Source organism: Phyllostomus hastatus, unplaced genomic scaffold (genome assembly GCF_019186645.2).
Source record: "Phyllostomus hastatus isolate PE091 unplaced genomic scaffold, TTU_PhHast_1.1 phas_contig_432, whole genome shotgun sequence".
Taxonomy (NCBI): domain Eukaryota; kingdom Metazoa; phylum Chordata; class Mammalia; order Chiroptera; family Phyllostomidae; genus Phyllostomus; species Phyllostomus hastatus.
Window position 1 is genome coordinate 4,245,167 of NW_025333880.1, and position 25,626 is coordinate 4,270,792.

At 33.2% G+C, this 25,626-nt stretch overlaps 1 protein-coding gene across 19 annotated transcripts in view; it reads right to left on the reverse strand.

Annotated features, from left to right (window-relative positions):
- PPFIA2 (PTPRF interacting protein alpha 2) overlaps positions 1–25,626 on the reverse strand; it is a 465,199-nt gene that overhangs the window by 165,173 nt on the left and 274,400 nt on the right. For 17 of the 19 annotated variants that reach the window (XM_045845003.1, XM_045845002.1, XM_045844994.1 and 14 more), the window contains 2 exons: positions 22,895–23,059; positions 17,131–17,205 (listed from right to left, as the gene is read on the reverse strand). In XM_045845003.1, the coding sequence (XP_045700959.1) occupies positions 17,131–17,205; positions 22,895–23,059 (240 nt within the window). The remainder of the gene's footprint in view (positions 1–17,130; positions 17,206–22,894; positions 23,060–25,626) is intronic. The other 2 variants (XM_045844990.1, XM_045844998.1) reach the window with 1 other exon arrangement.

A 25,626-nucleotide genomic window follows, 5' to 3' on the forward strand; every position in this document is an offset into this window, starting at 1 on the left:
TTTGTTGAATAAATGTTTCTGATAAATATAAATATGATTTTGAATTAATACCCTTGTATATATTTTGGATTACTCTTTTTTCATGGTCTTAGTTTTTATTAGTTTGGCTTTGCTACTTTTATTTCTATTTATTTAGCACCGGTATGGGAATGCTACTGCTAGTTATATGTATATTTTATGTGACTTCATTAAATTCACTTATGAATTCTAAGAATTCTTTTTTGCAGTTCATTTTTTCAGCCTTATTGAGCTATAATTTACAAACAAATTTGAAAGTATTTAAAGTTTCAAAGTGTGGTTTTGATATACATGTGCATTGTGACCAAGCATTCTTATATTCTGTCTGTTTCATCTAGATGCTACTTATTGCACTGTAATATCTGTTTCCTTACTCTCTAGCAATAGAAATCCTTTGTATGGCCATGTAAGCAGAGATTATACTTTCTGGTCTCTTTTCTAGCTTAGAGTGATTGTGAGAACAAGTTTTATTCGATGGAAGTATGCATATATCATTTGTGCTATTCCTTATCTTCTTCTAAAAGTTATGTTATTTCTCCGTGTTTCTTGGTCCCCTTCCATATTCTGCTGGCTAGAAGTAGTGACAACTGTGGCAGGCACTTCAATCCAAAGATAGAAGTCGTGTGTGTGTGTGTGTGTGTGTGTGTGTGTGTGTAGCCAGTACAAATTCTGATAAACTCTATCAGTAAGAAAGGATAAAAGCAAGTTGCACAAATGGATTTTATGCTTTAGAACTAGCTACATATTTAAGAAGCATCATACTGAGTTTGTGCGCAGACAAAATTAATTACTTTGGTTGTTACAGGAAGTATTATGCATGTGTTATGTGAATAATTCTGATATAAATAGAATGTGCTTCCTTAAATTTCAAAGGGTCACAGCCCTCAGCAGTAAGTTCAATAACCATTAAAGTTTCTGTCACCGTGGTGGGAAGTGTGCAAAGATAGTTGAGCACCTCTGGTCTGAGCACAATGTTTAGCTGGGGGTTTGGCTGTGAGGTGGTCATGATGGATAGATGGAGCTTAACATTCTACCACAAATACCTAGTGAGGCAAGGTGACACAGGGTTCCGTGTTAGCTCAGCCATGTACGAGACATATATCAGAGTCTCTTGGAAACCTGGATTATGATCAAAATGACTAAGCCAGAAAATGGGACCAGAACGTAACTTGGTCTAAATATTTAAATTATCAGTGTCCTCCTGACTTAGTTCTGCCCTCACAGGTGCTTCCATATTGAGCTTAAAGATGCCCTCCCCTGAACCTTGTGTCTAAGCTGAAAAAGTGTTTTGAGTATGTTAATTTTATTTGCAAAGAAAAATTTCTGGTGGAACTCAATCTTACTTTCTAAACCATATCCCAAGAGTTCTAAGGAGCCTTGGGCAGAAAGCTCCTGAATGCTTGCATATTTTAACCACCCTTTCATGGGAAAAGTTCTCTGTGTCTCTAAAATTATTTATATTAGAGAAGTAAGAATCATCAACACTGTTTTGATTAGTAGCATGGTATTTATCATTCACTGAGTGATTGTTATAGTCATTGTGCTAGATTTTTAATTTGCATTATTTAATGTCATCATTATAAAGATTTATAGGTAAGTATTTTTTAAAACATTTTATTTAGTTCTTTTTTAGAGAGGGGTGAAGGGAGGGAGGTAGAGAGGGAGAGAAACATCAATGTGTGGTTGTCTCTCCCACGCCCCACTGGGGACCTGGCCTGCAACCTAGGCATGTGCCCTGAATCGGAATCCAGCTGGCAATATTTGGTTCACACGGCGGCACTGAATCCACTGAGCCATAACAGCCATGGTCTTATAGATAAGTATTGATCTTATCCATATTCTACTGAGAGACATTTACAGGTTTAAAATGTAAACTGACTTATTTAAAGTCATATATTTTACAAATGGCAGGCTAGGGACCAAACCTGTATCAGCTTTGAAGTCCATGGTTTTTCTCTATCATGTGCCCTCTCTAGTTCTCAACCATAGGCTCAAATTAGAAACAGTTACATAAGTTTTATTTTTTTAAAGTTCAGATAGCCAAGCCACATGCTAATGATGAATCTGAATTTCTGGATGCATCTGTATTTTTCAAATGCTATACAGGTGATGCTGGTATACAGCCAGGATTGAGTATTCCACAATGACATATCCCTTTTTATCTACATCTCCTCTTTGGTAACTGCCTTCCATGTACCAGAAATAATGTTTTTAAAGCACACCAGAGAGATTTAGTGGATTGCTCTTCTTCTAATATTGAAATAATAACTTATCTTCCCCCTCCAGTCCCTGTGTTCTGGATAAACCAGAAACATCAGTGGGGGTACAAGTCCATCCAGTCCCTTGGACAGATAAGAGCTACAGTTCTGGAAATCAGTGGATAATAATCCAAACCTAGTGAAGAGATTTTAAAAAGAGAAATTCAAAGAAATGAATAAACCAGAGACAAGGGCAGTGGGCCCATTATTTACTAGCCATGTATTTTGAGTGAGTTGCTTCAAGCTTTAAAACCATGTTTTCTGCATGTTTAAAATGGTTGTAGTATGTCCTGACTTATAAATTCTCACTGTTAATAATAGTAATTACCTCACGATGTGGGGTCTGTAGACCTGAAGGTGAGGAGAGGTAAGTGATTGAAGCTGCCTGGCAGAGTGTGAAAAAGCAGCACTTAGTGTTTGACCCAGCACAGCACCTCGAAATAGTAGATCTCCCAGAACTATTTCTAATGATTCTATAACATAATCAAACTGTATTGTATTTTTGTTTTTTAAAAACTGCATTTTTTCTCCCCTTCTCTCTACTTCACCTCTTGTGTTTTATTAAAACTGATTTTCTAAAACCTCCTCAATATGTATTCTGAGTTTATTTATAGGTTTTTTTCCTCCTATTTCCTAATTATATTACTTTTTAGGTAGAAAAATAACATTGGTTTTTATCAACACATTGTTATACATGGAGATATTCCAACACTAAGTGTTCATAAAAACATCTTTAACAGGGGAGAACAATGGGGGGAAAATTGGGATGACTGAAACTGAACAGCAATAAAAAATAGTTAAAAAGGGAGAAAGTTAAGATGATTTATAGCTGCATAGTAAAGAATTTAGCTTCCTCCAAAGAGAGATCAGGCCTTTGTCTTCAATTTTGGGGAAGTAATCTATGTCGCACCTACTAGGAATATCTTTGTTCAGTTTGAGGTCTGGCCACAGTGGGTCTTAGTATGGGGCAGGCCACTCTTTACAGTCTTACCTTAGGGAGAGGTTACGTCAGAAGGACCTACCAGATGATTTAGGAGGCTTTGTGCCTTAACCTGGAGGCTGAGTTTAACTGCTTGGACAAATAACTGTTCTTCCTTAATGAAACCTAAATAAAAACTCTAGACACTCAAAAGTTTGGTGAGTTTTCCAGGTTGGCAGTGCTCTGTGTGTATTGTAACACATCAGTTCTAGGAGATAAATGCATCCTAAGGACAACAGAAGTTTGAAACCCTTCCAGGACTCTGCCCTTTGTGTTTCTTTCCTTGGTTAATTTTGGTCTGCATCATTTCCCTATAAGCTATAACTATAGATACAACAGCTTTCAATGAGTTTTGTTAGTCTTTCTACTGAATAACATAAAATGAGAGTAGATGAGGGAACCCTTGAACTTGCACTTGGTGTTGGAAGAAACACCCGTCTTGTGAGGGATTGTGCCCTCAGACTTGGCAGGTTGGCTCAGTGCTGGTAATGGTGTTACAGATTGAATGTTCCTGTCTCCCCAATATTCATATGTTGGATCCTAACCCCCAATGTGACAGCAATAGGATGTGGGGCCTTTGGGATGTGGAGCCCACGGGAATTGGATTTAGTGCCCTTATAAAGGAGACCCCAGAGATCTCTGTCACTCATTCTGCTCTGGAGGACACATTGAGAAGGTGCCAGGAAGCAGGCTCTCACCAGACATGGAATCTGCCAGCACCTTGATATTTGACTTCCCAGCTTCCAGAGCTGTGAGAGATAAACATTTACTGCGTAAGCCACTATGGGAGTTTGTTACAGCAGCACCTCCCAAAAAGGCTAAGACAAGCGAATAACATATGGTAGATACCAGCTGATCAAATTTGTGATGTTTTCTGCTATGGAGTTTTTAAAAATTAAAATGATGAGCCCATTACTATTTACAAAAACAATAAAAAAAGACAAAAACCAAAAAATACCTCCCAGATTAAAGCAATCCATGCATCCTTTTTGTCCATCCATTTCCTTTTAGCCTCTCAAACATTCGTCTATTTGGAATTTCCAAATTTCTCTACATTTGAGATCATTTGTTCATTTTTTTTCAAAAATGAAGTGGAAATAAAGAAATGCTGCAGAAATCCTCAGATCTTGTTTAGTATACGTTGAGGTCTCCCATTTTCCATACCGAAAACACAAAGACCAATACAATGCTCTCATGCCATCTACTTCAGAAAACTAGTCAGAACCACTGACACTGAAATCTATACCAAGAGAAAACATTTAGATGCAAAGCTTAAAACCAAATGATCTAATTTATCCAAATGACTTCACCTACTAGACAGTTTAATGTTTCTTTCTATGGAGTTAAATGTTTAATTTCAACCCAATATTAGCAATTTAAGGCAAGTTTAACTTAACTAACTAATTTAACACATTTTATTAACAAATAACACCTGTTTTTCTTTCCTCTGTCAATATAATAAAGCTATGAACCTTGAAATAATCTGTGAAAACATAATATAAAGATATCACAATGAAGTTAAATAACTGCTAGAAGGTGAACTGTGAATTTAGGAACACAGTTTTCTTACATAAATAAATATTCTTAGTAAGAAAAAGGCCAGGAATCCTAGTGGCTACTCTTAAACACTCACATTTGGAGTCAGGTATACTGGCTTTGGATTCCTGCTGACCAGTGATAATATGCAAAGCATTCCACTCAGTTCCTCTACTCCTCAGTTTCTTCATTTGCAAAATGTTAGTAGTAATTACATTTTTCTCTTAGGTTAACTATGAAGATTAAGTGAAAGGTGTGTGTGTGTGCACACATGTGTGTGTTGGGGGTTGGTATAGTACTTAGCATAGTGCAAGGCATAGAATAATCTCTCTCTCAAAATTGTAGATGCTATTATTATTACCAATTGCATAAATAAGTAAATTGTAGATCATTTATGAAATTCAGGGCATGCTACAGAACCTTCCTATGTACAGTATTTACTTATCCAGCAATAAATAAATGGATACAAGAAACTATGGTACATTTATACAATGGAATACTACACAGCAGAAAGATGGAAGGAAGGAAGGAAGGAAGGAAGGAAGGAAGGAAGGAAGGAAGGAAGGAAGGAAGGGCTCCTACCCTTCACGAAAGCATGGATGGAACTGGAGAGTATAATGCTAGGTGAAATAAGCCAGGTGGTGAAAGATAAGCACAATAGCATCTCACCTATAAGTGGAACCTAATCAACAAAACAAGCAAGCAAAACATAACCAGAGACACTGAAATTAAGAACAAACTGACAGTAACCAGAGGGGTGGGGTGAGAGGGATAATGGGGGAAAATAGGAGGAGAAGGGCCATCAAGGAACATGTATAAAGGACACATGGACAAAGCTCAAGGGAGTAGGTTCAAGGGTAGGAGGCAGGGGTGGGTGGGGCAGGGGTTTGTGGTGGGGGAAAAATGGAAACTGTACTTTAACAACAATAAAAAAATACTAAAAATAAACAGGAGACTTAGGCCTCAGAATAAAATGAAGTACTGTTATTTTGTTTATCCCTCAGTTTAGATTGTCAACAGAAAAGAAGTTTTGTCTACAGAATTATGAATTAGCTGACATTGACCTTTGAGCATAATAATAACAACACAACTTTAGTACTTCAAGTTTACAGTGTGCTGCCTTGTATATTGTTTCATCCAAATATCATGAAATTTGACAGATAGACTGTTCTAAGATTTATTAATATTCTATTTCACCAATGAGAAAACTGAGGTGCAGAGAGGGTAAATAAATTACCAGAGGTCACCTAATTAGTAAGCGATAAATATAGGACTGAAACTGGAATCTTTTAATTGCAAGTTAAATTTCAAGTTACTTTCAAGTTACTTTGAAACTTCTCTTACTAAATTTCATTAAAATGTATTCCTTTTAATTTTTAAAATAAATTTTTAAAAATCCTCGCTCAATGATATGCTCATTGATTTTAGAGAGAGAGGAAGGGAGAGAAAGAGACAGGAACATTGATGTGGGAAACACTGATCAGCTGCCTCCTGTATGCACTCTGACTAGGGATCAGAACTTCCACCTTTTTAGTGTACAGGATGGCACTCTAATCACTGAACCACTCGGCCAGGGTGATTTAATTTTTTTGTGTGTGTGATTTAATTCTTTAAAAATAATTAATCTGTCTTATAAGAATACTCTAGGAAACACATGGATAAGCTAAAATGGATTAATTTATGATGCTTATGAACAAAATATTAATATCAAGCATGACCTTGAAATTAATATGAGAAAAAAGTAGTTCATAATCTCCACATGCGAAGATAAAACAATCACATCTGCTATCACAGAAGAGCATATCCTCTGCTTTTATCAAGAAAATATTTATTCAAAAGAGTCTCATGAGATTGACAACAGACTTCAAATGTCTCACACACAACAGGAGACAATTTTAACCTATATTTTAAATGATTTCTTCACATAGGTTTTAAAAATAGTGAAAATAGTGGATGTAGCAAGCAGCAATTTTTTTTAGTTCTCTTTTTATTATTGGGTTTTAACATAGTTATTGTAAGACATCTTGATTTCCTTTTATTGGAAAAGATTCTTTATACTGGAACAGTAAAAGTATGAACAGCAAAGAAGATATTTTCTATTGATGATAATAACTTAGGTAATTTAGTTTTTACTATTAGACTGCAGTATTATTAAGAAAAGATAATCTAGAAGTATAATAAAGAATCATAGGCATTTATGAATAACTGCCAGTTTGACAATATTGAAAACTTGAGTGTACTACATAAAGCAAAAAAAAGAGGATGTTGTTCAATTATCATTAAACTCTTACATGAAATAAAATAAATTAAGAACTAAATAAGTTTCTAACAAAAATGATACAACTCCAACAGGAAGAATAGGTTCCCACTAATTGGGCCCTATCACATCAAAGAATCTTCCACGGTCTTCTAGGGATGCATGTTCAGACTGCAAGGATGCCAGTGCCTTATTTATGCAAACACTGCTGTCATTAAACAAAGGCTATTTTCTGGGAAGTTTTCCATGGTGATTTGCTTCAAATACTAAACTAAAAACTTATATTTGACTTTCTGTTAAAATGTGAATTCAAAGTTGGTCATGGCATTTACTAACAGTAAAAATAGTTCCATACATTTACTAATGATGAAAATAAACTAATCAGCTGAATTAGGACCTATAATACACATACACATAAGGAAATTAGAAAGTTGTAAGATTTATCATTTTGTAAAGGCAGTGATAAACAAAAAATTATTTCTTTTTTATCTTAGAAACAAACAAAGAGATAGAATTAAAAGAAACAAAAAAAATGAGTAATTGGCACAGGTTCTACCAAGATAAATAACATCAATTTTGGGATTCTGAAATAATTTAATAACATCAGATGAGTATTTCTATTGGTTACCCCAAAGCTAATTCATTTAATAAGTACTGATCAGCAACTTTTCCCCATTCAACATGATTTTCTGGGTCATCTTCAGCTATTAAATTTCTTTTTCTCTAAATATAGCTGAGTTACTTATGGGTTTCAGAAACATCTTGATTTTTACCTCTGTTAAGTTTTAGGGAAACATTTCACCTCTGTATTTATTCCAAGTGACTAGAGTCGTCTGAGACAACTTTAATGTTTGTATATGTTCCTTCAAATTATTATGAATTAATAGAACATCATAGATTTAGACAAGGAAATACTATGGTAGAATTCTAATTGTTTTAGTGGGTAAGTGCTGTGGAAACTTCATTTGTTTAGTTTGCTGGGATAACTTAATGAGACCTTCCTTTGAGTCTACCATCCCACACTAAAATTTCTTTGCATAGTTTTATTGGCTCCTTACTATATTCTACCTTATCTTATTCTCAGTTTCCTTAGCTCATAAAAGTTAACTCTGTTCCCCTTCCCTTAGCAGGTAATCCTTGTTTCATTGGGAAGACTCTGATAAAATTCCTGTGTCTTCTTTCTTCTCCAAATCAAACTCCTTATTCATTGCTATACTATACACCCCATTCTTCTTCCTCTATTTCTCAGAGGAAGCACTTCTACTACTTGCTATTTATTTTACAACCATGCTTTTCTTCTGTTGTGCTGCTCACAAATAATTCCTTTTCCTATGTGTCTTCCTTCATTCTTTCTATTGGTCGTAAGCTTTTACAATAGGCTATCTCTCATTATTGCTTATATATTCAGCTTTTACTCTCCCCTTGTCTATGTTGCAAACTTCTCTCAGAAAAGTATCACCATGTCCTATTTTAAAATTTCTAATTGACTCAATTTCCTTTCATCACAACTACTCTTTTTGTATTACAGTTTATTGAAACTCTTTGCAAGCATTTTTACTGACCTTCTAATGGTAAGTCTAAATCATCCAATATTAGGCATAATCCCATAAGCCTTCATGAAACTTTTGACATTGTTGGTCACCTCAATCCCTATACATAAAACTCTCTCCCTCCGCTCCCTCCCTCCCTCCTTTCCTCCCTCCCTTCCTCTATCTCCATATTTCTATTTCTATCTTTATTTGTTTTAAAGATTTTTGAGTCACTTGAGTTTCCAGCATTCATCACTCCTTCCCAGCCTCTTAATGGCTTTTTAAGGTAGGTTCTACCTTTGCCTATATCTATTCACCTTTTCCATGTTTCCGTTCATTTCTATTAATTAAACATAATATTTATTTTTAACCCAAGTAAAATGATTGTTGAGGTCACTAATAGTGAAGGATATTTGAAGCAATAGCCGTGGTCCATCTGTGGTCCTAAAATCCCAACAAACACGTTTGCTGCCTCTACCTCCTCCCACTGTCCTGATCTGATATTATTCTGATGTATGAAGTACTTAATTTGCCTTTGAAAGTTCTTTATTTTCTTCTTAAGAAATTAGACTTCAGGGATAAGGCTGATTGTAGATGAGGTAAAATGAAATCTTAAGAAAATTCTTATGAAAGTTAGTAAATTAAGTTGTTGGAATAAACAAATATAGAATATACAAATATAGTTCAGCCTACAACTATATATACCAGTTCTCTTTATATATAATGTAATCATGTAGAAAAGTTTTTAAAATAAGCACTCCTTTGTATTCACTGAAAATTAGTCTGTAGATTGATTTTTTACTGTAGTTTCTGAACAGTCCACTTGTCTGGCTTAATTAAATAATTTTAAAGTATACAGGCTTCTTCTAAAGGAGAACTCATTGTTAGGATATAATCTATTCATTACTCTTTTCATTTTCTTTGACTGCACATTTTTTTTGTGGTTTCCAATTTTAAGTAGCAACAAAAATCCTTTGCAAGGAATAAAGATGTTATTGTATTTTCTGTGTCTAAATAATCTGTGCTCACTTTTTTTAGGATCATGACCTGTAAAATGTATTCAGTGCTAACAATACAATCTGCCTGTGTGGGCTATTCAAAGAGGCAAAAGTAAAAGCAAATTTTTTTTTAAATTTTTTTTAAGATTTTATTTATTTATTTTTAGAGGGAAAGGAGGGAGATAGAGATAGAGAGAGAAACATCAATGTGTGGTTGCTGGGGGTCATGGCCTGCAACCCAGGCATGTACCCTGGCTGGGAATCGAACCTGGGACACTTTGGTTCCCAGCCCGTGCTCAATCCACTGAGCTATGCCAGCCAGGGCAAATTTTTATTATATATATATGTGTACACACACACACACACACACACACACAATACTACTTTGATTCTTTCATTTATATCTGTATTCTCCATTACTAAAAGAACATAAAAAATGCCAGAAAGGATAATACCTCTATTCTATGTTCAATACTTTCTAACACTAGCCCTTGTTACTTTCAAGAAATTTTAAAAGTCTGAATTGTAAACAATGTCCCTTTACATCCTATATATTTTTTACCCTTAACTTTTGGATTACCATTGATCTGCAAAATTAAACATATGATCATATCTCTTCCCTCTTTAAAAACTTAGTTGGCACACCACTTTCTGCAGGAGAGGGTCCATGCATGCCCTAGCCTTCTCTAACTCAGATTTGCCTGTCTGCCATTTCTTCCCTCCCCCTACTCCTGTCTGTTTCCTTTCTCTTCATCCAAGTCCATTTGATAATCTCTTTTTAGTCACCCTCCATATTGTAGGTAATTTTTTTTCTCTAGGAATACTTTAAAAATTTTTCTATCATGATCTAATTAACAGATACCATTGCATAAGTTTAGGGTGTAAAATGTAGTGATTTCATATACCTTTATATTCCGAAATGATTACCACAAAAGGTTAGCTAATATAGCCATTGCCTTACATTGTTACCATTTTGTTATTTTATTTTTATTTTTTGGTGGTGAGAACATTTAAGATCTACTCCAAGCAGATTTTAAGTATGCAATATAATATGGTTAACTATAGTCGCCATGCTGTACATTCAATCTCCTAACCTTATTCATCCTGTAACTGAAAGTGTGCATCCTTTGACCAATATCTCCCCATTTCCCTCAACCTCCCCATCCCTGACAACCACAAACCTACTCTGTTTGTATGGGGTTTACATTTCTACACTCCACATAGAAGTGATATCATACAGTATTTGTCTTTGTCTGCTTTACTTATTTCCCTTAGTATAAGATTCAACCATGTTGTTGCAAATGGCATAATTTCTCTAGGAAGATGTTTTTTAATACCTTCTGCTTTTCCTAATTCATTACTCTATTTTATAATACTAAAAAAAGTATGTAAACTTTGTACTTATTAAACCTTGTACTTACTTTCATTTTCACATTAGTCATATTGTATTATAATTAATTTTTATTGTGGTAAAGTGTATATAACATAAAATTTACTATTTTAATCATTTTAAGTATACAGTTCAGGGGTGGTATGGGCCTTCATGTTCTGCAAAATCACCACCATCAGTCTTCATAAATGTTCTCATCTTCCCAAACTGAAACACTGGTCACTAAATAACTCACTATTTTACTTACTTTTTTTACCATGTCTGTCTCCCATACTAGACTTAAGAGATGAATGGTTGCTTTATTAATATGAACTTTATTATTACATAATTATACCCATTACTAAACATAATGTCTGATGAAAAGAACCATAATGTCTGGTTAATATGCTCAATAAGTGTTTATTGAAGTGTCATGATCAAAATCACATATCATATCATCACATTGACCAGCCATATCGGATTATGTCAACTTTCCAGCTGGATGGATCTGGGTACTATTATGCTAAGTGAAATGAGCCAGTCAAAAAAAGACAAAATACCACATGATTTTACTCATATGTGGAATTTGATGAATGAAATAAACTGACAAACAAAATAAAACCAGAGGCATGGGCATAAGGAATAGCCTGATAGATCTCAGAGGGGAGGGAGGTAAGGGGGACGGCAAGAGATTAGCCAAAGAACATATATGCATATGTGTGAAGCCCATGGACACAAACACCAATGTAGTGAAGGCTGGGGTTGGGGGAGGATTGGTGGGGAGGGGGAAATTAGGGGGAACAGGGGATATCTGTAGGAGTGTCAACAATCAAAACAAACATATTCTTTTAGTGGTGTTCACTTTACAAAATAAAAACAAACTAAAGCAAAACTACACCTTCAATGCTTTCTCATTTCACAAAGTATGAATTACAAATTTTGATCATGGCATGTAGAGCTCACTAAAATCTGAGTCCTATCAATCTCTCCACCATCCACTTCTATATTTTTTACAACTTGATTCTAAGAACACAGCAACATTCATTATTATTGAATAATAATACTTCAGGTTTTCTTAATCATACTGGTTCCTCAGCTTGAAACATTTTTGACCAATTTTGAAGTCAATCATAGTCTTCCTTCAAATGTGAGACTTCTCTTACCCTTTGGTTTAGAGTATACCCTTCTCCTCTCTGCTATTTTGTACTTTGTTTAGGCTCCAATTTTGCATTTAGTTAGTTTTGCACTAAATTATATTTTATGTATCTGTTTATATATTTACCTTCATCACTTGAGGGCAAATTACACAAAAATTTGCATAATTCTTCACTTAGATTATGTTTTGTTATTTCTTTCTGTCAGATACAACATTTTCTGAATATGGTAGTCACTCAATAATTATACTGTGAAATAACAAACATTTTATTAATTTGATGCATATGAATCAATGTATTGTTGTTTATTTAGCATGCCTAAGGTTGTTCAAACTCTATTAACAGGTAACAAACCATGTGAAAACACTGGTCACAACAAACTCTGTACAATGAAAGTTGACAAATACATATTGACTACAAGGTTAATATCACTATACCAAGTGAAATAAAAGCAAATGAGCAAGATGCAGTTCATTTTCTCAGGGAACCAACAACCTAGGGTTAGACAGGTATTTAATTAACCCTAATGTTTGTAGAACAGTCGTACTAAGTGCTGAAGCAATAAGCGTTAGCTATTTAATGCTTATTTAGCTGAGAAGCAATGACTATTGGCAAAAAATAATAAAATATTTCATTAAAATTATGATGGTATCTGAACTTGAGTTTCAATAGGAAAGGATAATTTTAATAGGTGAACTGGATTTGTGGAAGCATCCCAAGAAACACATTAGCATAAGATTTAGAGGATAAATGTTGGCTGCTTTCAAAAACTGTGAATACAATTATTTAACAAGACCTTAGATCCTGTAGGGGTAATGGGACTTAAAGCTGGATTTGTAAGTAAGACCATAGGAGAGATTCTTGAGTATATATTAAAGGTTTATATAGTATATATTATTATACACATATTAACATAGTACACTATATTATGGGATTAACATAATATGGTATATATTATATATATTACATAACAGAATATGTTATAAACTAGTCAATATGATTGAGGTTTTACTTAATAAGTTTAATTTTGAAGGATAACTTAGTAGAAAGGGATAGGAGATAAGAACAGACAGAACTCTATTATAAAATCCCAGGTGTGAAATAATGAAGACCTGAATTATGGTGGTTTTAATGTATATAGAAAAAGATAAGAGTAAATGGATTGGGAGGGTAGATTGTGGAAACAGTTAAACATATGGTTGGAACTGCCTGAATCCAGAGAGTTATAACAAATTCAAAGACAAGCACATTTTCATGTAGGAGAGAATAGTGTCACTTTAGGAGAAATAACCTCTCTGGGCTTATCTGTAGTGCAGTGGTACATAACTTCCAGTATTATTCTGCTGATATATATGTATTTAGCACCATGCCTTGAGGTGTAAGGTACTCAGTAAAGATTAGCTATTATTATTATTATTAAGTGATTAATAGAATGATCAAGTAAGGAAAATACCATTTCACTCTAAAATGTTTATTGTTTTGTCTACAATATAACAAAAAGTTTTTAAAATTCAAATGCTATAAAATAGTATATATACTTGCAAATGCCTGAGACAACTAATAATGACAGGTTTATATTTATATATAAAATTTATTTTCTAATCTCACAATAATGTATTATCATTATTTGTATTTGTACAAAATTAGGATCATAGTATTCAACTTCTTTCTTTTTGTAAAGTTGACTGTTTTGGAATTTTTTCCCAATATATGTGTCTCATTCTTTTTTATAATGCTACTTATTTCATTGCATCCATGTGCCATAGAGAATCTAAGGCACACTTGGGAAAACTAGATAGAGATTCAGGCCCAAAAGTGCATGTGGTTCATTTGTATATATTAGAAAAATTGATCCCAGTGCGTGGTCACAACCCTGCAGGTGTATATCTTGATTAGCAAACCCTGAACTGAATTTTAGTCTCTCCCCTTACTCCCATGCTGGACACCTGTGGCAGAGAACAATCCATGTAACCATTACCAAAGCTGGGTGGGAATGCCAAACCAGTGTTTAAAATCTGTGCAGCTCAGAAAAGAAAATGAACGTCAAGCTGTAGATTTGGTTTGTTTTCCATAGAAGTCATGGTTGAAGCTTTGGATGGATGAGAAATGCATGAAGCCTCCACAGGAGAGATTATATAGAGAAAAGGTATTAAGGGAGGTAACTCCCAAACCATCTGTGAGAATGGGATGAGGAAGAAACGACAAGAGACACAGAGAGAGCAAGGGACTCAGATAATGGAATAAACTCTATTAACATAATGTAATGATGATAACCTCTATTATCTTTTAGACTCTGTGTATGCACTTACATATATACTGTTATATGCATATGTGTCTCCATCAAGGTAACACTTGCAGCCTAAACCCCTGCACTGATTTCTCCTCCTGCATGCAGAAAGGGAAATAATTCAGAAAATGTTTGGATAAATTTTTGGCTATCTGAACTGTCATTTTTCACTACCAGAAATTCAGGAACCAGATAGGTTCTGATAATGTGGTATCCTCACTCTCCAAGCTTGCCATATGAACTCAGGAAACAAATAGATTTGACTTATAAGGGATACTTGTAAATAGATCATAATTTTAATCTAAAATCTGAAGCATTAAATGAAACTTTCCTCTAACTCTGGTTCATTTAGTCATTTTCAGGAATTTTGTTCTAATAACTGAGTATTTTTGTCTATCTTACATATTTTTATTTGGCTCTTAAGAATGTGCTCTTAAATAAGTTTTCCTTTTTTAAATAAGAAAATTTTTCTATTTATTTTCCAAAATACCTTCTTCAATTACTTCCTCTAATATCCAAACTTTATGTAGTTCCTCCTTCTAATGCTGCCAATAGCATGAATTTTTCTAAACTGATTTTGTTAGGTTTCTAAATGTATCTTGTTATCATCAGTAAATGATGCCCTACTTACAGAAATTTCTTGTACAATTTACTGTTACTATAGAGAATCAAGAATTCAAACTGTGTCTTCTGATTTTTTTAGTATTTCATTGTGAAGTAAATAATAACATTATTAAGAAGAGCTGACTTTTTCCTATGTATTTCTTTAAAAGTCACTAATGATTTTTAGATGATTTATTATTAGAAAACTAAGAGACTTATTTTATTTTATTTATTTTTTGCTGGATCTGTGCCATTCTAAGTAAGAATTCAGATTAAGCCCCATGGATATTAATCATAATGAACAACAATGACAAAATATATTGAAGTTAATGAGTATATAATTACTCTCCATTTATTTACATAAATAATTAAAAAACAAAAGCATTCAGAAAGGCTATAGTATTTTAAGGGTAATTTTAATGATTCAAAATGTATTTAATCTATGTGCAAGTGTTCTCTGTGCCATACTGCCTACAGAAGACTGTAGTAATATTTCAGGGCTAAAACTTTATTGAATACAGCAGTCAAACGTCTTTCTCCTCTTTTGTTCTCAATCGCTGTTTTCCCTTGGTATAGGCAACTGGACTATTGAGTTGCCATTTCTGGAGCAGTTTCAGAGCCTCACTTGAATGTATGGAACATTTTTATTCAGCATAAATACTTTAGTCAAGAAGTCCCACTACACCTTTGTTTATGACGAATAGAAACTTTATCACTGCCATATTAAGCAAGACTTTCAAATTAGTAGTCACCACACCTTTTGTTTGTTTATCCTTATCAATAAAATATTTTTGATTCATCCAAAATAAACATACACACACATGAAAGTCAAAATTAACAATGATAAAATACAAACACTTAATATTTTCTTCTTGTGCATTCTAAGAATAAGCACATTCACTTTACAGATAATTTGCATATTTTCTCTCATAGAAGGACTGAGTTCCTTTTGTCATTACCCATTATCACACAGGCTCTTTACTGGGAAGTACCACTCTCTTCCCTTTGTTGAAACTATCCGGTACATTTTAAACTGCTGTGACACCACTTATGCTTTTACCACTGCTAGCCTTTAATTCACACAGAACTAATTTTTCCTGTATTTAGATCAATTATTTCTAAAGTTTGAATTGTTAACCTGGAACAAACAAAAGCATATGTAAACTTTCTCAGTTGCCTCAGCTTATTTTAAGGAACAGAGAGTTTGTACTGGATAAGATTTTTAGCCTATTTGAAAAATGTGTGAATTTGCTCATGTCTGTAGAATTATTTTATTAATAAATATTATTTTGTTAAGAATTCATTTATAATATATAATTAATTATATTAACCTCCCACTTCTTTAGTTATTTAAGTAATTCAATAATTACTGAATTATTTTAGTATGTCCATTACTAGTAATGATATTTACATTACTGGAATAAACTGAAAAAATCACCTTACTAATAAAATGTGTGTGTGTGTGTGTGTGTGTGTGTGACAGAGAGAGAGAGAGAGAGGCTATTTTAGTGACCTACACAGATTAAATGTGTTATATATATTTATAAATTTGTTATATATTCTAATGTCCAAGTTCATTTATGCACTAATAACAAAAAGAAAAAAAATCTTCTAAAGAAAACAACTCTTTAAATCTGAGACCATAAATAAAATACTTCCTTAGAGTCATGAATGAGATCAAAAGAAATGGATTCAATGATGCCACTAAACATGGATACCATGCTTTTAGAAGATAAGAATAACAAGGACCTCAGGGAAAGATATATTTATATCTCCAAGGAATCAGCTTTATTTGTAATGTTTTCTGAGTCTAACAGACATTGTACATGTTTTCCAACTTGGGAGCTGTGTTTTCCTTCCCAGAAGGACTGGCATTCTGACTGCAGGCCTTTGGAAGCCCCATCGCACTGGCTCACAGGTCACTAGCCTTTCTCAAATTTCCATTCACCTCTCCCTGGCAGATGAGAACACCAGAAATGAGAACACATGACTCTGGCACCAGAGGCAAGAGGCCTTGTCCAGTGGCATATACAGAATGTAATTTACTTTTCTGTGACAGTTTTGATAAACATGACGTACAACATGAGAGATACTATGTTAGCTATATTGCACCTCAAAAGAGGAGAAAGTTTGGTGTGTTACCTCCTGATTAGCAGCAGCTAGTTCTTCTTCCAGTGCAGAGACTCTTTCTAAAGAAACCCTCAGTCGTTCCCTTACCTAGAAGAAAAACCGAAATATAATATGTGCCGTAATGTACATCCCATGCATGTTAAGCTGTTAATCCACCATTAGTGATATCAGAGACAGTCACAGTGGGCTATTATTCAACTATTTATAGTCCTAAGTGCTCAGCAATACATTGTCACCTCATAGTTTCACTGTGTCAAAAGATTTCCTTGTAAGTCAGTCCTTTTAGTAGGTCACGGATAGATTTTCCCGTGGAGTTGGAGGTAGACCCATCTTGTTCTCAATTCTGATTAATGGTAAGTGGAGGCAAAGTTCAAAAGTATATTATAAATTCATCTGAAAAATGGTCTCTGATTAAGCATAAAAAGTAAGCAGGAAAACTTTCTATTTCTCTAAAATAATAAATCTGTTTTCATCTGGCATTTACTATCTAGCTTCACAAATGATTTGTCTAAGAGGAAGTGATTCTTAGACTTTAAAATATGCTGTGTGTGGCTCATATGCTTTGTATTGATTAGAGGTCTACAGTGCTATGAAGGAATTCAAAAGTAAATTGTTCTGGAGTTTCTAGCTAACTTCCAGATACCAAAGGTCAAACCTTATATTTTATAGAACTAAAGACTCTGCACATTTAGTTTGAAAACAATTATGATTTACAAATGTTTCATAAACAAGTAAAACTCAGTGTTTTATTTTTGCTTTCTTAGAATTTCTAAAATTGTTATATTTATTGCATGTTTATATATATGCTCTATATTACATTTATTCAAAAGTATATTTTTATCATGTAAAAGTACTACATTTATAAGAAAATTTAGAAAAATAAATTTGACTGATTTCAAATAAATGACTACAGCAGTTCAATTTTCCTTAAGAAAAAAAAACCAACAAAATTTATAGCTTCAACTTAAGATATAATTTATGGTGAGTTTTGAGTATTTATGAATTAACAAAGATATTCCCATGGGAATGTTATAGTGTTTGAATAGTGAATATGTATTTTAGTATATAATTATATTTATAAACTTTAAATTTATTATAATTTTGGTAATTTATATAGTGTGTGTTTTAATGAATGGTATTTTTCTCTTTGTAAGAGTTAATGGAGAATATAAATTAAATATTATATGAAACACATAACAATATTAAGTTGGAGTTATAACATTATTTTCTAATAAGCAAACAAATAAAAAGCACTAGATAAATCTAGAATGTAATTTGACATTCTTTAAAAATATCAATCACATATTTGTACTGTCTAATGATATCTGATACATATTCAGGTGACTGGGTGCACTTAATTCCTGAAATACTCTTGAATAATAAAGAATAAATGTCTGAGTGGAGTTGAACATTAATTGTATTTCATTATGCTCAAATTCTCCACAAACTGTTAATATAGATACATAAATGGATATTTAATATCAAAGACAATTCTGTAGATTCTTCCACGATATCTCAGTGTGCTAGACAGACTGCCAGGTACCAGTGCTGCTGGACAAATATCCAAATGTACCTAAAAATGCATAAAACTAGCTTTTATTAATGACTGAACAAGAGCTACTTGGAAGGAACTTTTTGGTGATTTGACTTGGGGAATACTTTTTAATGAACATCTTGGGTAGATGCCAAAAAACCAAATCTTCCTATTTCCCCAAGGCAGGTAAATGAGTAGGACTGCTGATATGTGGAACAAAGATGTGAGTAAAAATGTTAGGAGATGTGCTTGATATTTAATGAGGATGGTTGTAAAGTTTTATCCCCACTTCCTAAAAGTGGGGGTTATCCCCACTAACACATTGGAATGTTTCTAAAAGAGTCATTCAAATCATATAAGAAATGACTGAAACCAGGCTATCTTGTAGGTTAAAATATCTTCCTGATTTTCTTTGCTCAACTGAAAATCCTAGAATCTGTTTGAGACTGTTTCCTATTTACCACAAATTAAACATGTATATTTTCATTATATTGAGTCTTTAAGAAAATTGAGGTACCCCTCAATAAATTTAGAATAGCATTTATAACTTGAGATTATATCATTTACAAAGTAATGAATCTGAAGCAGTTTTTACAAGAAAATAAAAAGTTATATATATATATATATATATTGAATTAATGCTATAAATGTAAAATTGCTCTTGTATCAGTACATTTTAATATGAAATTTTATTCACATTTATATGAGAATGTATTTAATTCATTATACACTAATTTCAGCTAAACTTAGTAAGAAAAAATGGGTAGGACAAGAGGGTAACTTGTCCATGGTTTAAAGGACACTGATAGTTTACCCTGTGTTCATAGCTGGAACTCCACTGATGGGGGGAAAAATAATATTTTTGATAAGCCTTTTAGCTTTTTGCTCTGAACATAGCATCAGGGGAATGTCATAATTATCTTTATTTTTCTTCTTGGATTTGCTTTCTTCCCCTAAATGTAAGTACACAGTTGACAGCTTTGTCTTGATACTTAATTTTTTCTGTTTTTTTTTTTTTTACTATTTAATCATGTTCAATTAATCAATTTCTGCATAGTCTTTAAGATATGTTGAGTACTTATTTGTATAGCTATAGTGGAACCCCCCACATATTTTATGTAAAGCTAGAATATTTTATATATAACTTCATGTTATATTTATTTTCTTCATAATTGTATAAAAATAAAGTAATTTTCTTCCCAAAAGATGTTTCAAGACCACAGAAATTTTATTCCTGGGAATTAAAATATGTCCCTAAACATGACAAATCTGTTTCAGAATGAAAGGAAACTTTTGTATGATAAGCATATATTTGAAATAAAAATTAAGTCATTGACAGGGTTTCATTTTGGAATTTTCAATCCCATGACAACATTTGTGAAAAAATTTCCGAATACCAGAAGTTCAAATACAGTTTTGGCACTGTGATATTAGATCACAGAAAAAAAGGAAAATGTATATATATTTAATATTTTTGCTATAGTTCCCATACATATCTTATTTAAAAAATAGTCAATGATATCTGAGTGATAGCAAAGTACATATATATTTCTCATTTCTTCCAGCCCACAGAATTGGTGATGGAGAGTGCTCTCAAAATTACTGTTGGTCTTAGCTAATTGTAAAACTTCCACCCTACAACTCAGTGGATGTATAAATAAGGGCATCAGCAATGAAGACTGCCAGTCACTGTGCTGTCCAGAGCATGCTCAGACTTTTCCCCTGTATTTAACTCTTCAGGGTTTTAAGCCCTGTGTGATTAAGTTGGTAGTTTCTTGCCCTCAAGGTATGGTTAATTGCATCTTCATTTGATCTTCTATTTAAACTGGAATATATTATCCATAGCTCAAATTAGAATTTATATGTTTTACATCTGTTTCCTCTTCCATTCCTATCATCATGAGAAGCTGCGAGCTATTCTTAGGAAACTTATCTATAAAGTTGCTTAGGTACATAGTAATTCCTCAATGACTAAATGAAATACTATTTAAGACAAGCATGAGAATCAACAGCGATAACAGTATTTTTACATAGTTTGAAAGTTTTGTTAATATTGAAACATGCATATTAATAGTAATATTCATTAACATTCACTGAGCACTTGACATATGCTAAGCATGGGCTAAGAGCTTTGCATGTCAGGTCATATCTAATTTGCATAACTCAATGAGGTAGTTGCTATTTTTCTCTCCTCATTCAGAAGAAGATGCTTAGAGAAGCCACTCATACATGTCCATCCAATGTCAGAGCCCAAAGTCATAAAAGTTTTTCTTTAGGATGTTCATCATTACTCAGTTGACAATCAGTTCATTTGCTCCTAAACTCACTGGTATGCAAGGCACCACTGGTAAGTTATTATACCTTGTTACAGCTTCTGGGGGTATAGTAAGAAATATTTCTTTTCATTATGATATGCTCACTGAACTTACAGCAATCATCTCTACATACTAAGTTGTACGACAACCATTTTCTTCCTAAATGTACTCATACCCATCAGGTTGTTTCTCTTAAAAGCTGTTTATTGCTTTTTATTCATTCCTTCATAAAGGTATTCCTCATTTAAATAGTATGGGGCGTTTCTAGGGAGCGTCCCAAACCACACATTGTCAAGTATCTTTTTCATTCAAGTCATGTTAAATTTTCCCTGAACAGGCTATGCTCTTCTTATAGTTTTGGGTTATTTTATATATTGTTCATATTGTTTAGAGTATCTTTATTTCTCTGCTCAAAAAACATTGACATATTTTTAATACCCAGATAAAATGTCACCTCAGTGAATACATTCTTGACTTTCTTGTCACATTTTCAAGCAAAAAAAGTCACAACTTTTTCTGTGACTACATATCACATTGTACACACCTCTTCTTAGCAGTGCCTGTTATTGACATGTGGATGTTCAACACTAATTATAAACTCCTTAGTTGTAAAAAGAATGTATTATTTATCTTTGTGTGACAAATGCCTGCCAAGGAATTTGACACATAACAGATATTCTATAAAGGCTTGAAAATTCTTAACAATGTACTTTTGTAATAAGAAAGGGGATATAATATAAAACAACATTAAGTATATTAAATGATTACTTGATAAGTCATATTAGTTAATATTATATTTATCAGGGATCTTTATATAATTTTCATTTGGCTTTATTCAAAATTACTTATAAACTAGTTGCCTCTCATAGCTAAAATGAAAACTAAAATAATTTCCTTTTAATAATATGGAAGATAGAATTATAGTTGTCATTACAAACACACTCCATATAATCCCCTACTCAAAGAACAGCTGAAAGACCAATGATAAAAATATACATGCAAATAAACATTAAATAGAGCTACAGTGTCTGCATGTCAAAACCTATCACTTTGTAATAATCCCTACTTTGGATTTTAATGCTCAGAGCTTGTCAGATGTTTTACAATGAAGTGACCCAATTCCCACTCTACAAAGTCCTAAAGTTGTATTAATTTTAAAATTTTCATTCTTTAAAATTTACAAAATGGAAATCACGTCATAAGCCTTACTCATCTTCAAAGGATATTATCATCATATTGGCTTATTTATGTCAGTAAAACATATCAGAGGAATAGCTGAAAGGAATTTATAGCTGTTTTCAAGAAGATCTAAAGCAGGTTTTTCTCCTAATACTTTATGCTGTTGACATGCAGAGACTTAAAAATGTGAATTCATAACTATGATATTAGAGACTAAAAAATGCTTTGTTCTAATATATACCTCAAAATATGTTTAATTGCTCATTAATAGTTTCCAGTGTTGGCATCTATATACATGCATTTCAGAGACGGGGAGGGGAAGAGAAAATGAGGGAGGGGGAGAGAGAGAGGCTGAATGACAACATCAAATTTCAATTGACTTTCTGGAACAGGACCGTAATGTACCATAACAGAAGTCTAACTCAATAAGCCATAGATTCAGTGATACTAAAAAGATAGAGGTACGAATATTACCAATATACACACAATAATACTGTTGCATTTATTAAAAATGACTCTCCTATAACTCAAATATGTCCCTCTGAGCTGATGGACTTCAGGAGTCAGGTGCATCATGGCTGAAGACAAGGAGCACAGTTGCTGTGATCCTCAGCAAAAACACAGTTAAGCCGAAAACGTTTGCCAATACTCTACCTTTTTCCATTTAGTAGATAAAGTTTTTTTAAATTAGCTCTTTTGGAGTAGAATTGACACATAAAATTGTAAGAATCCTTTTACAATACTGCACCTTTTCATCCAAGGCCTTGTGGTGCTCAAACAAAGATTTCAGGGCCTTGAGAACCTCAACTTCACTGGAAACTCCTGAGGGGGACTGGGCTTGCCGTTTCACCACCGTCATTCTCAGGGACCTTTCATGCCGAGACACAAGGCACTCCAAATGTTCCAGTAACAGCTGTGGGGTTAACAGAAAATATATGATGGTATAGGTAGATACAAGTCACTAATACTTATAAGTGACTTCAACCTTAACAGACTGAAGGTTAAATAATATCTAATGATAACCTCAGATTATAACACAGGTCAGCAGCAAAGAAGTACAAACCTGTATCTAAACCAAGGTTCATAAAATACATTAAAAGTAAATTTCATTGCTATCACATAACAGGTTACTGAATTTAAAAATATAATGCAAATTTTATGCACTCATTTAGAAAATGCAGTCATTTCAGTATGAATTCAGTAGAAGTAGAACACAACATAGTATGTGTGATCCAATATGAAAATTATTAAAAAACATTGTCTAGTGTATGATCATCTTGTTAAAAGTGTTTAAAGCCAAATTAATTTCATTTATATTTGGTTATTTAAAAATGTTTAATAGAAGGAAATGAACATAATCATCACTTGGCTTTAAATGTGATTATAATGATAAATAATCACATGTTGTATATTGATTACAGTGATAATCATAATCACATGCTGCTCTAGTAACTATGGTGATAATCACTAATGATTATATGTTCTATTATTGTTAAATTATGTCATAGAAAAAATGTATGCAATCAACTGGAATACAGAAACTGACATTTGCAATAGTCATTTTGGGAAAAAAAAGTTAGAGGACAATTTTTACATCCTTTTTTATTTTTCAATTAAGGTTGACATACAATATTATATTAGTTTTAGTGTACATCATTTTTAAACTGAGTAGTCTAGAACCTGCATTGCCTGGAGTAGTCACTGGGGCAGATTCAGGTCAGGAATAGATAGAAGTCCAGTGAATAGTGTTTCAATTATGTTCCAGACTCTATGTTCTGACTTTCCCAGAGAAATTTTGCTTTGAAATGTTTTGTGACTTGGGATTCACTTTTGTTTTGTTTTATAAGAGATTTGTCACTAAAAACAAAGACATGTGTAAAGAAAATAATAATAATAAAACTACCTGGTTATCAGTATTAAAATGTTACCACAGAAGAACAATACATGACTAGTCTGTTTTATAGGAGAGCTTTTCAGAAGGATGGTGAAATCACAGGCTAACAAATGGTGTTTATGCAAAATAAAGCAGAAGTTACTCAAACTAGAAGAAAAAGCAAATATAAGATACTGGGGTGGAAAGAAAGAAAGAGAACAATATTTTTTTTTCAGGATTTTTTCCTAAAGCTTACACTGTAATGAAAATATTTTTTTAGAAAAGATTTTCTTTATTTTTAGAGATAGGGGAGGGAGGGAGAGAATCATCATTGATATGTGAGAGAAACAATGGGTTGCCTCTCACCTGCCTGCAACCAGGACCTGGCCTGCACCCACGCATGTGCCCTGACTGGGAATTGAACCAACTTTTTACTTTGCAGGACGATGCCCAACTAACTGAGCCATGCCAGCCAGGGCTGTAATGAAAATTTCTGGTTTTTTCAATGCCACTATTAGATTTAGTGTCACATATTAGTATCACATTTCTTAGTGCTTAGTAAGTTAATTTCTCTACATTTACTGTTTCTAATTATGGTTCCAAGTGTCAGAAAACTTGGCCATGCCATTAGCACAAAAGAACACAAATACCTGAGATTTTAAACTTATATAGATCAGTAGAGAGAAGTCATACTTAAGGGTCAAAATGGTCATAGAAATTCTATATGAAGATGACACAATTATTAATATTTCAAGGAATTTTCCCTTTATTCATCAACCTCTGATTTTATTCATGTTTTTCTCCTCTTGAATTATATAGATGCATACCTGTATTGGTTAAATCCAAGCTGTTTCATGTAGGTGGAATTGTATGAACTGTACTCTGCTTATTTTTCCAGCATCATTTGGTGTTAGTCTTTTTCTGACAAAGTATGCTCTAACCACACCAGCCTACTTTTGGTTCCTCAATATGCCAAGCCTTTGCACATGTTGAATCCTCTGCCTGGAATTCTCTGCCTTTGCTCCTCAGTTGGCCAGCTCTTTCTCATTCTTTAATCTCAGTTTAATTATCATCCTCTCAAAGAAACTTTTGCTCACTACTCTATGTAAAATAGGTCTCTCCTCTTCCCAGCCTTTGTAATTCTCTATTTGAATGTCTTGCTTTATTTTATTTCTTCATAACATATCATGTGTAATTCCTTAAGAACAGTTTCTCTAAATCTTTTTGTTTCCTCACTGAAATATAAACTCCATGAGGGTAGGTACCATTTCTGTCATGATCATTTTGATATTTGTATTTGGATATTGGCTTAGTTCCTGGCATCTACAGACATGCTATAAGTATTTGTTAGGTTGATGCATGTCAGTATTACTATTGTCTAGACTTTTAATACAGAAAAGCATATGGTAAAAGTTGGATTGTAGTTTAGACTTGACATTTGTGGTTGCCCCCAATTTTTTAAACATACCCACCATATTTAATAATTCCCCGCATTCTGAATGATATCTGAATGACATTCTGAGTGACATTCTGAATGCCTGGTAATATAGGATCCAAGAAACATCTCTCAGTCATGTCTGCCACTAGGTGACAGATATGTGACTTAA